This window comes from Staurois parvus, unplaced genomic scaffold (assembly GCF_062004578.1).
Source record: "Staurois parvus isolate SC_StPar_1 unplaced genomic scaffold, SC_StPar_1.0 ptg000276l, whole genome shotgun sequence".
Lineage (NCBI taxonomy): Eukaryota > Metazoa > Chordata > Amphibia > Anura > Ranidae > Staurois > Staurois parvus.
Window position 1 is genome coordinate 9323268 of NW_028318072.1, and position 16490 is coordinate 9339757.

Below are 16490 nucleotides of genomic sequence, written 5' to 3' on the forward strand. Positions count from 1 at the left end.
TGCGTGCGGCGTGCCATTAGAATTAATGGCACCCGGCCGCGGGTTCGCAATTCTCTGTGCGGGTGGTGCGGCTGCACAGATTTTCGTGGGGATCCGCAGCGGCACCACCCGCATAGATGTGAACCTAGGATACAACAGGGTTCAAAGCAAATTTACACACATGAAATGTTTCAATTTTAAAACATTTGTTGTTTTACATACAGAGGGAAGATTGTTAGTAGGTCTTTTACATAATGCAACACTATTTGCGGTAAGTTAATTCATCCTTTAACCCCTTCCTACCCGGCAGTCATGTGACCGCTGTGACTGGCTGTCACACTAGTAACATGGTCAGGAGTCGGTCCCACCAGCTAGTCATTACTAGTTCTGACAAAGAGCTGTCTTTAACAGCTTGATCTCTCTGCTGGGAGCGCGATCTCAGCACAGAAACATTTGCCAATCAGCAACACATATGTGCAGCATGTACGCATTAAAGACCATCCTTTTGCCATTGCCATGTTAGGATGGCAGCAAAAGGTTAGGGGTGCACTCACACTGGTAGTTATTACTGAGCCTGGGCATACCCTCCTTCCCACCATACACTAGTTGGTTTGTCTAGTATGAGTGCTCTGAACTGTGGGCACGACCACTTGGAAGAGGTTGTCCTGGGAGCGGTTCACTTGTGGTCTGATGCAGTTCGCCTCAGTGTGAGTGAGAACCATGCCTGAAAACAGAATTCTCCATAGAAAAAGGGATGATTGTGGTCAGATTGGCAGAGGTAATGACATAAGTGTGCCTGGGAACACTTGCCTATAGCCCAGGGTGAGTGCAGACTAGCAGGGAATTGGAGAGGAGGGAAAGTTGAACACTGTTAAACTGAACAGTGTTCGCACTCTTCTTCTCCTACTTCATCATCTGTCAGCACTCTCCGGTGTGTACCCAGAGGCACTGTGGGATTTGACTTCAATGACTTGCATGCATTCATTTAAAGTGATTCCTGGTTCACACCAATGTGTTTATGAGGTGCATTTTGCACAAACATTCACATCTATCCTTTTTTGAGCAGCTGCATTTTTTGAATGGGTCAGGAACTTTTTTTAAACGCAAAAAGCAATGTTTCTCTACAATAGAGTTCAATGGAGGCGCTGCAGAAAGTAGTGTGTTTTTGCCATGTCTTGTCTTGTGTTTTTATTTGGCAGAGCAACAAAAAAACTGAAAATACCCCACAAAACACAGTAAAAACGTGTGTACAAATGCAAAGCGAAATGCAAACAGCATTGCAAAAACTACATTGGTGTGAACCAGGCCTTAAGGTTTATTTTTTCTTTCTAAAATAACAAGTATTTCATACTTACCTGCTCTGTGCAATGGCTTTGCACAGAGTAACCCTGATCCTAATCTTCTGGGGTACCCCAATGGTGGTCTTGGTTCCTCCTACTCTCCGAGTACCCCCATTGCAAGCTGCTTGCTATAGGGGCACTTGTTCAGGCTCGATCCTGAGCTGCACTATGTATGTCTATTGACATACACATTGTGGTTCAGCCCTATCCCCCACTCTCTGCTCACAGCATTGACAGCAGCAGAAGCCAATTGCTCCCATTTCTGCCGAGCCTCCTATGAGAGGGAGGAAAGAAGATCGAGCACAGCACTAGATTGAGATCAAGCTCAGGGAAGGAATTCAGGGTGGGCTGGGGGGAGTTGACATGGAAAGGTTTTTTACCTTAATGCAGAGAATGCATAAAGGTAAAAACCTTTTTCTTTTACAACCACTTTAAATACAACAATGCACAAAGAGAAGGAAATTCCTCCATGCCCCAATGTGTATTTGGATCTTTACACTCTTTGGGGCACAAAGTCAGATGGGGCCCGATTCTGAGAACTGTGTGTATGGGAGAGAAATTTTTGCTGCCTCCTAGAATGGACTTTTTACATTTAACACTATAAGGCCTCATTCACATGGGTAAGAGAATACTCCTATGGATTCCTGCGACAAGTATACTCCGAATACCTGCGGCCGGGTTTGTAGATGTTTCTATCATTAGTAGTCACTAGGTCTATACAACTAAATGACAGGCTGAAAGGAGCTACAGTTACAGACAGATGCCTAACCCTGGAAGCATACTGATTGCATGAGGGACTCAGATGCCTGGGGGTAGTCATCAAATCACGCCCACACCTCCAAACTATTTATAGGTAGATTCATTAACCACTCTGTCAACTTCAAAAGCAAAACCAGTAACCTTTAACTCAATTGTACAGTAATAAAGGTCCTTATCAGTCAAGAATAATTCCTGGAGATAAGTCACAACGAACCTACAACTTGCAATATAGTAACTCTTTGTGTGGTGTTTAGAGGCCTCATTGCCTATAAAGAGTGATAATGGCTAGATAAATTAGTTATTTCCTGTGTCCTGATTAAGAAATCATTCCATGACCAGAAAGGGGGTGTGATCCTATACAATCCACCTGCCTGAACCAAACACAACACCATTCACTGGTTATATTTAGCAATATACAATTATAATCCCATTCAACATCCACATATAGATATGTCCAGACTGTGCAAAACTGATCAAGCACCCTCAGATCTTGCTTCAGATTTGATTATTTAGGACAACAAAACAAATTTAAAACAAAATCTAAAGCAAATCTATACTGTGTTTGGCTAACATAATGGTTATATTCTGGGACTCTTTTTACAAGTCAAGCTGAGTGACTACAGACAGTCCAATATCTCTAAATACAGAGGATGCTGGTCTGGTTGTACGTGTGCAGATGGTCCATACTAAATTTGTCAGTGCAGCACGTACGTTCAACCTCTTGGCGCCAGCCGCACGCAAATGTGCGGCCTCCCAGTGTCTGGGCCTTGACGCCAAGCGGCTAAACATTTGTGTGCAATTAAGAAAAAAATTATGTGCTGAGAGCAGGCGCCCTGCGCACTCCCAGCACACGTCAGGTACTCACAGAAAGGTCCCGATCTCCTCTTTCGATCGGGACCTTTTCCGATCATGTGACAGCCACGACAGCGAATCACGGCAGTCACGTGACCCTAAAACCCGCCCCGCCTCCCAGCTTCTGAAACCCTTAAAGGGCCGGGAGGCGCCGGTGCCAAGGGGTTAAATGTAATCATCACACCACAGACCTTTCTGCAAAATTGTGTTTTTTATAATTAAATTACAGTTTTGTTTGTGGTCTATAGCCTGCGCACTTTTTTTTATTAGCCTAAACAACTAGAATGTGTAACATCAGTATTACAAATATACAATGTCTAACGTACCACTTCAAATAAAATGTTTAGCCCAGGAAGGGCAATAGTTATATAAATCAGGCATAGGAGGAGACTTAATAAAACTGGGGCACCCAGAATCTGGTGCAGCTCTGCATGGTGCCAATCTGCTTCTAACTTCAACTTGTTCAATTAAGCTTTGACAATAAAACCTGGTAGTGGATTAATTTTTCTGCAGAGCTGCACCAGATTTTGCACCATGCAGTTTTAGTAAATAGCCGCCATAGTGGTTTTTGACTTACTGGTAGGGTGAAAAAGGTTGTATGCTTCGTCTCCTCCTCATACTTTCCATCGGATGAGTTTGTGGATTCCATAGCCTTAGATGAGGGGTTTCGACCAATGCCCATTGCTGGAAAACTGTCCACTTCTATTTAGCCTTGGCTGAGCCCAGCTGGAGGGATGAACACGGAACCTGGGTTAGGGAGATGAGGTTTCAGGGGTCAAAGAGGTGGGTCTGCCACCGTGAACATCCAGACTGACGAGTTTTGCACGGACGGCCTTCAAGGGTACCTGGAAGCATAATAAAGATGAAGGTAAATTACTTTCCCTCTGTGTAGTGTAGTATATCTTTAATGAGCCCATATGCTGAACTTGCATTGCAGTGTTTTTCTTAGATTTGCTATTGTGGGAGCATTCAATCGCTTTCATTTTCTCTCTCTCTCTCAACTATCAAGATATCAGCCACGTAGGGAGTGCATTGTTTTCAATGAGTTACTGGAATAATAGGCTAGAATTGTGAGAAAAACAACCACTATATAGCAAAGCAGAATCGACACTGACTAAATAGCAAATATTACTGGCATACATGATTAGAAAAATACTGAAGTGTATCTATAGTCAAAACTTTTTTGTTTTTGTAATTCTGGATAAAGTAGGAAATAGTTGGAACGTTCATTTTTTTACCTGCTGTCTAAATCATGTTGGACACATTTCTATTAACCTTCTCTTGTTCTGAAAGCAACTGTAACATTTTAGAAAATAAAGAAAGTGAATCTACCCAGAGGAAATATTAACACCAATAAAAACCTGACAGGGTTCTAACTGTTTCTGAGTCTATCCACAACCCAAGTAAATAAAAGGAGTTGGCTCTAGATATGCCAGAGATAGGAGTGATAGGATCCACTGACCACCAATGTAATTGGCATTCTTCCAACAAACCACCAGTTTAATGGGCCCTTCTTCCCATTCACCACCTGAGTAAGAGGGTCTTTGTCCCTAGTGGCCATTCTAGACTGTGTAGGGTGGCCAACAATTAAAAACAAAGATGATTTTTCTTCTCTGTCCACAAATGTAAGTGGGCACTTCACAACTGACCATCAACGTGAGGGAACACTGCTTGCATTTATTTTCTGGCTGTTAATATTAAATTAATTTTAATAAATACTGAAAAGAATTTTGTCATATAGAGCACCCCAGGTGTAAAATATGCTAATTTTGTCACATTCCTTACTCCTAGTTATTCTTATATCTCAGTTTACCGTTTACACTAGTGTATGAGCTGTAAATACATTAATAATTATTAGCAGGGATTCCCTGAGACAAGGGGTTCCATGAGAGTTAATTCAAGGTTTCCTCCAAATTAACAAGATTGAGAAGGACTGGTCTATGCAATCGAGAAGGAATGGAATGAATGTATCTATTGTCCAAATCTTTCCCACATCAAAAGGTTGAGTCACGTTATAATCTGCTCTACTACAGCAAAATTGCCCAACTCAAACTGCCAAGTCTGAGATGACTTGACCGCTTAGGAACCACGATGAAGCTTCGTTCACCATACCTCTCCAACCTTGGAATACAGGGAAGCAGCATCCACACTGCAACACAGTTAAAGTGCTTGTAAAGGTTAAAGGTTTTTAATCTTAATGCATATTCTGCATTAAGGAAAAAACTTTATGTGCAGCTCCTCCCTGCCCCTCATAAATACTTACCTGAGCCTGATCTTGATCATGCGTTGTGCCTGAGATTTGTGGCACTGCTCTGCTCTCCCTCCTCACTGGACTCAATGGGAGCCATTAGCTCAAATCCTGTGACAAGGGAGTGGGGGTGAGGCAGAGTCTCACTGTGTGTGTCAATAGACGCACACAGTGCACCCCTTGTACATGTTATGTCTCCTAGCTAGCTGCATTGCTGAACAGCCATGGAAGGAGGATTTTCATGTGGGACTGGTGGGCCAAGTCAACCTATGTATTTTTATAGGTCTTGGATATTCCAATAGTGAAAATTTCTGCTGTAATTTATTACAGGTACTTATATACTATCATCAATTAATATATATATATTGTACATTTGCCTAAGTCTCTGCCCTCAAGGAGCTTACAATCTAAGATCCATAACTCACATTCATTCATACACATACTAGGGCCAATTTACACAGGAGGCAATTTGGAGTGTGGGAGGAAACTGGAGTACCTGAAAAAAATGCCAAAAATACATGCATGTAGTCCTCCATAATTCCAGCCTCTGTTCCTGTTCACAACACTGGTTTAAAAAAAAACAGCAGGTAGAGTTGGAGGCTCTTTAGAATGGGCACAGCAGGTGCGCAGACTCTGGGAGACATGAGAAAGTGTCATAAAGGCCCATCTCTTCAACCTCTACCAGAAGCTGAAATACAAGTTTTGGGTGGACTGGTCCAATACATCCTCAACCCAACATATAAAGTACGGTATTCTAAACACTCCATTAATATTAGAAAAGTATTTTATTTGGATTGAAACTGCACAGCTGCATACAGCCAATATCAGTATAGTAAATATATAGCACATGGCTTTATAGGATGATGTTATACATCCACTGTTCCACATAGCAAGTTTGCATACCTTTAACGAGCCCTATAGCAAAGGAATAAAAAAACAAACACTTGAATATGCAGTTACATAGAAAACATTTACAGAGATCGTTGCCGATAGAGAATAGGAAATCTGCTGATGGCACCCTGCCATACAATTTAAAACATAATTTACACTGAATGGTGAAGATTATTAAAAATTGAAGCAAACAAAAGGTGTGGTGTCTGTTCTCAATTAGTCTGACATAGTCTGCAAATATAATAACCACTATGACCTCGCAACCTGTGGGTTTGGACTTCAAACATTATTATTATACAGGATTTATATAGTGCCAACAGTTTGCTCAGCGCTTTACAATATAACGAGAGACAATACAGTTCAATACAAGAGGGTTAGGACGGCCCTGCTCCTTGGAGCTTACAATCTAAGAGATTGTAACATAATGCATGCACACAAGAATCTGTGCGCATTATCAGGGGTCCTACGCACAGGTGCATGCATAGGCTGCAGTTGTAGGCTCCTTTTCTGTCTTCTGCTAGCACTATTCTAGGTCCAACAATCAAACACAACCAGATGCAGCAGGACACATTTGATTTTTCATGTGGGGCCATGTGATAAGCACTTGTTTGTATCAAGGCACCTACCTGAATGCATAGTTTCTGCCCCAGAAGTGACAGTGCATGTCACAGACAACAGAGAATACTATTATAATTCCTGTGTGTACAGAACCTCACTGCTGGCCATACACCTGGTATGAAAACTGGACAGAATAATAGCTTCTAAAAAAAAAAAAAAAAAAAAAAAAAAAAAAGGTGAGTGTCACTATTTCACCATACATGTGGATTGGCAACACAGTAGGTATGTAAACAGAACTTTATTCTTCTGTGCAGCAGGTATCAGAGGACAATGACCCTGACCAATGGTACATCATGTGATTATTTAAAAAAATTCTCTGCTCACATCGACAGAAGAAGCCAAAACAGGAAACACACAAGAAAAGCAGGAAAGAAAACTGGAACTATTATAAATGAAAAATAACTACAATATACAAAGGAATGGTTGATTCCCAGCTCTGCAGGGGCTATATGGGTTATTTTATTGTTTTGTTTGCAGTTCCTCTAAAAACTACTCAATGAAAAAATGTCATAGTGGACAGAAATAGAATGAGCAGCATATTCCAAAGTCATTTGCAATCTACGATTTGCTGTTTCCACAGGAAAGTTATATATGTGATGATAATGTACAGTGGATGAGGTCTACCTTCCCTGGACACCTCTGGAGCCGGACTTCTAAAATGTTCTTCAACTAGCTCAGACCACACAGACCGCTGCCTTGAAACCCCATTACAAGAAGCCAACAGTATTTTAAGTGCTCCATGGCTGCCTGAGTGCAATCCATCCAGCTAAAGGAGGACTCCACCTCTGCTTGTTACACCTGTGAGGAACAGTTCTCAGGGAAGTGAGAAAATTACGTTTTCCTAGTCAGGAAGTTCAATTCACAAAAAAAAAAAAACCCCACAAAAGCACTAGACAGGAAACGGGAAATTTTCATACATGAGACATGTGACTAAAATGCATTCTGTAACACCTTTGTAGAGTTACCTTTCCAGCAGACAAAAGATTTCCGCCAACACTACAATATTCCTTTACTACAGATCTAAAAACTGTGGCAAAAACCTGGAAGCGGATTGGTTTCTATGCAGAGCTGCACCACATTTTGCATTCTCCAGTTTTAGTAAAACAAAAATGTCACTTTGTCCTGACACTTTGTCACCTGACGACAAATGTCAGTTACTTCCTATCTGTAGTTTAAAGAGTAACTTCACCCCATATGTATTTTTTTTTTTTGTAGGTGAAAATGACATCCCCAGCAGCCCAAAGCCTCCCGTGATATTATGTCAAGCATCCCAGAAGGCTTTGGGGCAATCTAGTACAGACAGCAAAGGGGCAGTAGTGCGTCCTCAGGGGCCTGGTTATAAGAACCTGGAGGAGACCACCAACCCCTTAATAGCAGAAGTGGCAGCAGTAGCAGGACAGCATTGGATTTGCTGAACGTGGGTACATATTTTCAAGATAGGGAAAATGTCACCAGCACACCGAGGATCACCAATATAGGTCCAAAAGTTTTAATGAACGATCAACATAGTTACAGCAAGGCAACGTTTCGGAGTCTTGCAGGACCCCTTCATCAGGCACATGCCTGATGAAGGGGTCCTGCGGGTCTCCAAAACGTTGCCTTGCTGTAACTATGTGATCGTTCATTAAAACTTTTGGACCTATATTGGTGATCCTCGGTGTGCTGGTGAAATTTTCCCTTGCTGATTCTGTTCGGTTCTAGCCGATGGTCACTGCAGCGCCCAATTATACACAAAGCAATTTTTAACGCAGGAACGTGTGTGTTTGGATTGTACACTTATATTTTCAAGATAACCCTGAAAACCAGGTAGGTGGGAAAAGAAAAAAAAAGGGGATTTTACAAAAAGAAGAAAATATCTGTGATTTCGTCAAAGGATAGGGTAGAAGTTATATTCATTGAAGACGAAAAAGAGGGTTAAAGTCCACTTTTAAAGTGTTTGTATTTTTTAGTTTTGGATAAATTAAGGAAAAGATAAAAAATGGCCATCTAGCTAGCTATTGCGGTCTGAGTTCCCTCTGGGCATATTCAGCCTCGCTATATGTCCTGCTAACCACTGTCACTAGGGCCGAGGGGAAATCCTGTTTCAATGACAAACTGTCCAAGAGGGGAATTTCCCTCAAGTTGTAAAGATTTCCTCTCACTTTCTGTTGTGTTCCCATCCCTTTCCTATCCAAAGCTAAAATAAAGGTTCCAGCTATACATTATTACTCATGAAAGTATGTAGGAAACAATCAAGAATCCATTCATTTACACACACAGTACCTTTGTTCCCCAAAGTCCAACTTATACAGAGATGTGACAGTCAAAACTGGCTTAACCAAACTGCAGAACTGGGCACATAAATCTTATAGGAAATCTGTAGAGACTGAGAAATGAGAGTTGCCACTTTGCACTTGACTGTAAAAGCTGCATGTTCCAGAGCTGCCAAACTGATCTTTGCTTCATTGCTTTTTCACTTATGATCCTGCATAAAGCATAGCTCCCAACTGTCCCTGATTTCGAGGGACTGTCCCTCATTTGGAACAAAGTCCCTCTGTTCCTCCTTCCCCCTCATTTGCCCCTCCTTTTAGTTTGATCTATATAGTTATATACAAAATGCACTATTTATTAAAAAGTGTTTCTGAATTGATGCATTTGTAAATGCCAAAAGCCAATATAAAGAAATAATAGTGGTAAAAATAAAGCACTTGTGGGTTCAACCTATCATTGAAAAATTCTCTTTTAAGAGGGGCGTGGCAGGGGGTGTGTCCTATACTTACATACTTTTGCTAATAGGTGTCCCTCGTTCCCATCTCAGAACATTGGGAGGTATGATATAGCATGGAGTTACTAAAGTGTGAAAAGTCTCTTCTGCATGCATGTTCCAGAACAGTTACTCATTAGATTGCAAGGATTACAATGACCTGCATCTTTGAAAAACGTATCAGCAATGGCAGATTACACATTTTTACTCACAATTTTAAAGATAAATTGAACTCTGGAATTAGTGCCCAAAAATAAAGCAGACAGAGGACAAATGATTAGTCACAAGTATTGTCTGTGATCTTCCTGAAGCTGATCTTTTTCCTATTACTGACTTACCATGTCTTGTTTTGCACTTTCTATAATTTGAGGTGGCCATCTTGATCGAGGCAAGGCTTTGCTTCCTCATGTCAGAGCCTCTCCCAATGGGCACACTGAGCAGCAGAGTAGTGACCTCACCAACCCTCACTCTGAATATCCTGATACTAGCAGTGAGACAGCTGTGCCTTGGATTTGATAGCAATGAGGATGCAGAAGTGTGTAGACACCCTCACATACAAGGAAGGTACATCTGCTATTACAGTTTTCTTCATTCCCCTGCAAAATCCCTCAAATACTGATGATCCTACCAGGGAAATCCACCTAATGCATCTTCCTGTGATGAGGTGGTAAAGATGATACATTGCTGCCGAATTCAGAGCAGAGTTGTCCCTCTCATGTAGGCTGTGCCTGCTTGCTCTAAAGCAGGATGAGAAGATGATGTTGTAGAGGGTGTAGTTATTAGCATGGTCAATGCTGATTGACAAGCCTGTAACTTGTGAATCAACACCTAGCCACACCTAGGCTTTCCCACTGCTGCCTGGAGTGATTGCACAGCCTCTGCAGTCAGGGAGCAGGAGTGTGTGAGACGCAAATAAAGGAGGATTTGGCTTAATCTGGAAATAAAAAGGATTTTTTTTAAATTTACTTTATGAGACTTGTGCATCCCATTGTACCTGGATTTATTTTTGTTTAGACCATTCTTTTATATAGTTTAGATTCTTAACTAGTTCATCCAGGTTTTGCTAAGTGTTCCTTCAGCTGTGGTTAACTGACCTCCCACTTGGATTCTGCATAGTTCCGGGGCCAATGCCACATGGCAATCTGTCTGTCTGAAAGGGTAGTAGTCTGACCACTACTATAAAAAGGGACATGCCTCTTACTAGCCACCAATGTAAGGGGCCTTTTTCCCACTGACCCCCAATGACTTGGTTTTAGCAGGGCTTTCCCAAGACCTAAAAATCATTTTGAGGATTCCTCGGGGGTAAAAAGGTTGAGAAAGGCTGATTCGGAGATAAACAGGTTGAGAAAGGGTGGTTTAGACCAGTGTTTCTCAACAATTTTTCAGTCAAGGCACCCTTTAAAATTATGGAAAATCTCAAGGCACCGTTTAACATTCTGCACAATCTCAAGGCACCCCATTCTAAAATGTAAACTTACACTCTAATAGTTTTACATAACGCAGCAACATCCGTACGTGTAGGACACCCAACGTTAGAGGTGATTTATTCTTGAAAAGCAAATATTCCTTTGCACACTGGTACTGACTAGTATTCCAATGTTTCTTTCTTAGTTTCTCACCCTCACTCAGCTAAAGTGACCTCACTGCTAATATAGAGGGGCAGAGGAGGGGCAAACAAGGATGCTGTGCAGGCGCCCAATGTCCTCCTTATCAACTAATGATGTAATTGGTTTAGGATACCAGCAGCTGGCAGGTTGTAAAAGTGCACAATGGCAACATGTGGCTTTGTGTAACTAAAAGGTAGGCTTCATCCACCTGGCTTGTATACAATTTTTGAGCAGTTTTTAAGCATATTGTCAAGACACCCCTGAAAAAGCCTGAAGGCACCCTGGTTGAGAAAGGCTGGTTTAGACCATCATACAGGAGTTTTTATATTTGTGCTTTAAGCTGACCACAGATATCTCCCCAAGAACAGCATGTATGTATCTGCCCATCCTCCAACTTATGAATTTACAAATCTCTAAATGTAATACAATATTCACAATACAGTACAACAAGGTAGTAAAACCAGTCAAGTCATAATAAAAATAAATTTAAGGTAAACATTACAGTAGTAACTAAACTGTGTTCAGTGCAACTAATCTATAACGCCTCTTCAATCCTGACTCCCTTTCGGTAATTCAATGTCAATTGAGAGTTAAATGAGGCTTAGACAATGGTGATTCTACCACCACAGGTCATAGCATGCCCTTTAATTCTTCATATGCTTTACACAAGTGAAGGGCTTGCACGCTGCCTATTAAAGGGTTAACAGGCCAATCTCTCCCTACTAGTAGGAGGTGAAGTCTGGCAGTGAGAAAATGTCTGAACCCTGACTGATCCTCAGATTAGTATTGAGATCCTAATAAGCTTCTTGAGATGGATAACAGGACTTAAATCTCGAGTGCGTAAAGGTGCACAGAAACAAAATGAGACTCGGTTACAGCTATGACACAACTGCTGCTTCCATAGCAAAGACATCCAGCTTTGCTCTGTAAGAGGTGGCAATATCCTGTCTTTTGTGAAACCGCACAGAAGACAGTGTGTGACTCATCACTAGGATGAATCAGTGTCCTAAAAAATGCAATTTCCTATTTCACCAGCACAGCGACAGCAGTTTAACCATGCCATCCCTATTCACCTCACTATGGGGACAAGAATGCACAAAATAACTAACAGCATTTGAGCAATCAAAACAACTTAATGTAATGAGAACTCCTAATGATATCCAAGAAACAACAAAACAGGGGAGGGTTGTTAGATATAATCAGTACTACTGTTTACATTTGTGATTGCTCATCACAGTGATCACAAGGTACAGAGCCACTTTTACCGGCCCTGTACACTGCTCCCGTCAACAGAGCCATTCAATGACAGGTGCACAGGTCACCCAAGAGCTCTTTCAAGAGTGCATTCCAAAATGGACATTCATCTCCCCAATGTTGTTTACACAATACGGCAGTAGGGAGGTGGTTAAAAAAAAAAAAAGATTCTTCTGTACCCCTTTAATTTTGTTATACTTTGCTACTGATATCCAAGCCCCCATTCACAAATGAGCATTTTTTTCTGCTTGTTTCCTTATACCTAAATTTGTGTGAAACTTGTTTTGAGCAGAAGCTCCCTACAATAAAGAATGGTCACTGCTGTTCTTTCTACTTGTGCAGGATGATTGTGCTTATGATATGCTGGCTGCCTCTGTGCATCGAAGAACTACTACAAAGACCCTGTAATGTAAGGACAATATTTGAATCTGAAATCAAAATGCCACATTGGAATATCCTAGTCCAAAATAAGGCTTTATTCCAAACATTAATTTGGTACAGCTGCCAATGTGTTTCAGGTAGTAGTGAACGGAAATGAAAATTCTGATGCCGAAACCAAAAATTCAGGAAGCACTTGGCTGACAACCGAAACGGACAGTTTTTAAAAATGTATATATTTTTCAAACATAATTTATTTGGAAAAAAATACACTTTACCCGCTTCCGCGCCGCCCTATAGCAAAAATACTGCTACAGGGTGACACAGGTGCACAAAATTATGTGTGTGTGTATATGTATAACACGTGATTTTGCATTTCTGGGTAGGGGATGCGCATGCCGCCATTCGCAGCCTCGGTTGTCAATCACTAGGTCCTGCCCGGTGATTTCCCGCTGACATCCGGAGATTGCCGAGTATCTCTGATGGGGGAGAGAACTGTGTATAAACAACACAGATCTCTCCCGTTAGCTCCTGCACACTGCTTTGTATGGCTCTGCATAGCAGAGCCATACAAAGCAGCATGCTAACAGTGAAACACAGCCCACTTAATAAAACGCACACAGTTAACCCTTTGATCGCCCAAGATGGTAACCCCTTCCTGCACAGTGCCATTAATACAGTGTAAGTGCTTTTTATTACCATTTATCACTGTATTGGTGTCACTGGGGATGTCAGTGACAAGTCAGTTCCCCCCCAGTGTCAGAATGCCCGCCGCAGTCCCGCTATAAGTCGCTGATTGCCGCCATTACTAGTAAAAAAAAAATATTCCAGTATATATACTGCCATTTGTAAACGCTATAACTTTCACGTAAACCAATTAATTTACACATATTGAGATTTTTTTTTTTTTTTTTTTTAGCAGAGACATGTAGCAGAATATATTGTGGCCTAAATTTATCACGAAATTAGATTTTTTTATTTTTTTTTTACTGGACATGTTTAACAGCAAAAAAAGTCAAGAAAATTGTTTCTTATCAAAATTGTTGGTCTTTTTTTTTATAGCGCAAAAAACAAAGACAGCACCGGCGATCAAATACCACCAAAAGAAAGCTCTATTTGTGGGGAAAAGTGGACATTAATATCATTTGGGTGCAACGTTGTATGACTGTGCAATTGTCAGTTAAAGTGAAGTGCAGCTTCGTAACGAAAAAAGTGCAGGGTCAGGAAGGGGGAGTAAATCCTCAGGAGGGCAAGTGGTTAAAGTGTTACTAAACCAACAACAGTAAAATCCATCTGTATATGCAGTAAAGCATGCTTGTTATACTCACTGTCAAATCTAAGGGGTTAATCCAATGCATTGTGTAAAAATGCTGTTTGATCCTTTCTTCTCTGTTCCTCCCGTTTCAAGCGACCACAACTTATCTCCAGCTTTAGCTAGTGCTGGACACAGATAGAAGTCACAAGACTTCTAACTGCTGATGAGAAAAGGTATTTAGCAGTTTATATTTACTAAAATAATTGAACTTCTATGTTCTGTGTACTGTGGGAGACTAGATATAATGGATGCAAGGTTCTGGGTTTAGTAACACTTTAATGAATAAAAAAACAAAACACAATATATACCCCAATTTGTTTGTAAAATATGAAAGATGATGTTACGCCAAGTAAATAGATACCAAACATGTCATGCTTTAAAATTGCACACGTATCGCTGTGTGTAAAGCACTGCGTAAATTGACAGCGCTATATAAAGTACCTGTAATAAATAAATAAACTTTGGAAGCTGGGCAACTATCAATGCCAGCGTACAGATCTGTAAGCAATCAGTTGTTAGGAAAATCCCCTTAGATATTTCTCGGGAGACAATTTTTCCCTATACTTCCCAACTTGAGAACTCTGGACAGGGAGCCTAGAGGTTCATGTACTGCTCTGAATTACACTTCTCTCACCCCTGTTTAAAGACATTTGAACTTAAACTGGCTATACACTAGTAGATTTTCAAATGGACATTCTCACAGTACTTTTGAATGTTTTTCGAAACATTATAATTTTGTTTGCAGTTCAAATTCGATTGTTGAACTAATGAAATGTCTTAAATAAAACCTCATTCACAATTAGGAATTTCCATCCGCTCCGTGAGGATGTCAGGTGACGAAACGCATAGGGTGGGGCTTCTGGAGGTGACGTCACTACTTTCAGCGAGCTGCCGGCATCTGTGTATGCAGGAGCAGGCTGTGTGTATTTGGCTGTGTACGCTGTTTATGCTGGTGTCGACTCGGACACCAGTAAATGTGAGTGGAATGTCATGTTTTTATGAATAAACTTTTTGCTACATTGTTACGCTATGAGTCTTTCCTCTCTTGCTTTCGGAGTTCATTTCAAGCTTGAGAAGTGTGTGCCACTTTGAATTATCCCATATACGCTGGTATTCATCTGCAGATCGCTGCTCCCAGAGCAGAAGAGCTTGTGCTAGATTATAATCTGACCAGCATATTGCTCTGGTGAGTTTATTCAATCTATCTGGTGGTGGATTTGTGCACGGTGATTTGTGTTTTTTCACATGAAGGTTGAACATTGTAGATAAAGCACTTTTTATTGGTGTTGGACATTTTATATATAAATTTTTTTCACAACTTTGAGTATATTGAAAAAGCCATATAAGGACACTTTTTGTTGGGAATAATTTTTGAATATTTTCTGATTTATTTTATTTATATTGATTTTATTATATGATTGGTTAAACACTGTGGAAATATAGTAAGAAGGAGCATGGCCTTTTTTTGATTTATATGCACACCTGGTTAAGGGTTGGGTGAGCTGCTCTTTCAAAGTTGTATATTAATTTTCACTTTGGTTAGTTGATTGATTTTTTAGTGTTGCTGTCCATATTCTAATTATCTTAACAATTAGGAATTTGTCTGTTCAAAAGAAAATTTTCCATCCTACTCCTTTGAATTCTCTCTTTACTGTAGCAGAAATTGAACACTGAATTGACCCCACTAATGATTAAAAAAAATCGAACAGTTCTGAAACAAAAAACTTTTCCAACGAAATTCCAGCTTTAGAGTTCTTTACCTGGTCACATCGGGTGTGATTTGTATGAGATGTGACTTGCAAATCATATGCCAACTCGCACCCGATTGTCCACAATTACAGCGGTCCAATTAGTGCGGTTCCAACTTGGTATGATCTGCACCGATTTCTAAAGTAGTACATGTACTACTTCGGTGTCAGATGTCTTGCAAATCGCACCTGAAATTGGCATCTAACCCAGCTTTGAAATCGTACGACTTCACTGTAAGTCGCACATTTCAAAGTCGGGCTTGATTTGACCAGGGAGTAAGTTCAATCTCGGCACACCAGACTGACAGGAAGTGCTGCTCTGGCTACTGATAGGCGATTTTCAAAAATTATATGCAGTGCCTCCTATCTACATATGAAATTGTCACGTCATCTACTGGAAAGGAGTGGAAGGTGTTTTATAATATGTGGTTCATTTATAAACTGAAAAAGGAAATGTCACTGTACGCTCTCTGTTATGTCCACTCAACAATACACACATTTTATAGCCCATTCATTAAAGGCAGGCCGTAGTGTTTAGCCTTCAATCCAGCAAAAAGTTATCTCTGCTTCATGCAGCAGAGAGCTTTGTAATTGGAAGAGAGACAGTCATGTGATTTTGACAGGTCGTATAACCGGGCTCTCCTCGCGACTCCCCCCCCCCCCCCCTTACATACCTTCAAACTCCTGAAGCTGGAGAAGTACTAAGTACGTTGCTGTGCTATATTATTATTATTATACAGTATTTATAAAGCGCCAAT

General features: G+C 40.8%; 1 protein-coding gene across 2 annotated transcripts in view; it reads right to left on the reverse strand.

Annotated features, from left to right (window-relative positions):
* Positions 1 to 16490, reverse strand: part of SLC23A2 (solute carrier family 23 member 2) — a 223365-nt gene that overhangs the window by 122784 nt on the left and 84091 nt on the right. For both annotated transcript variants that reach the window (XM_089681738.1, XM_089681739.1), the window contains one exon: positions 3508 to 3775. In XM_089681738.1, coding sequence (XP_089537864.1) covers positions 3508 to 3612 — 105 coding nt within the window. In that variant the 5' untranslated portion in view covers positions 3613 to 3775. The remainder of the gene's footprint in view (positions 1 to 3507; positions 3776 to 16490) is intronic.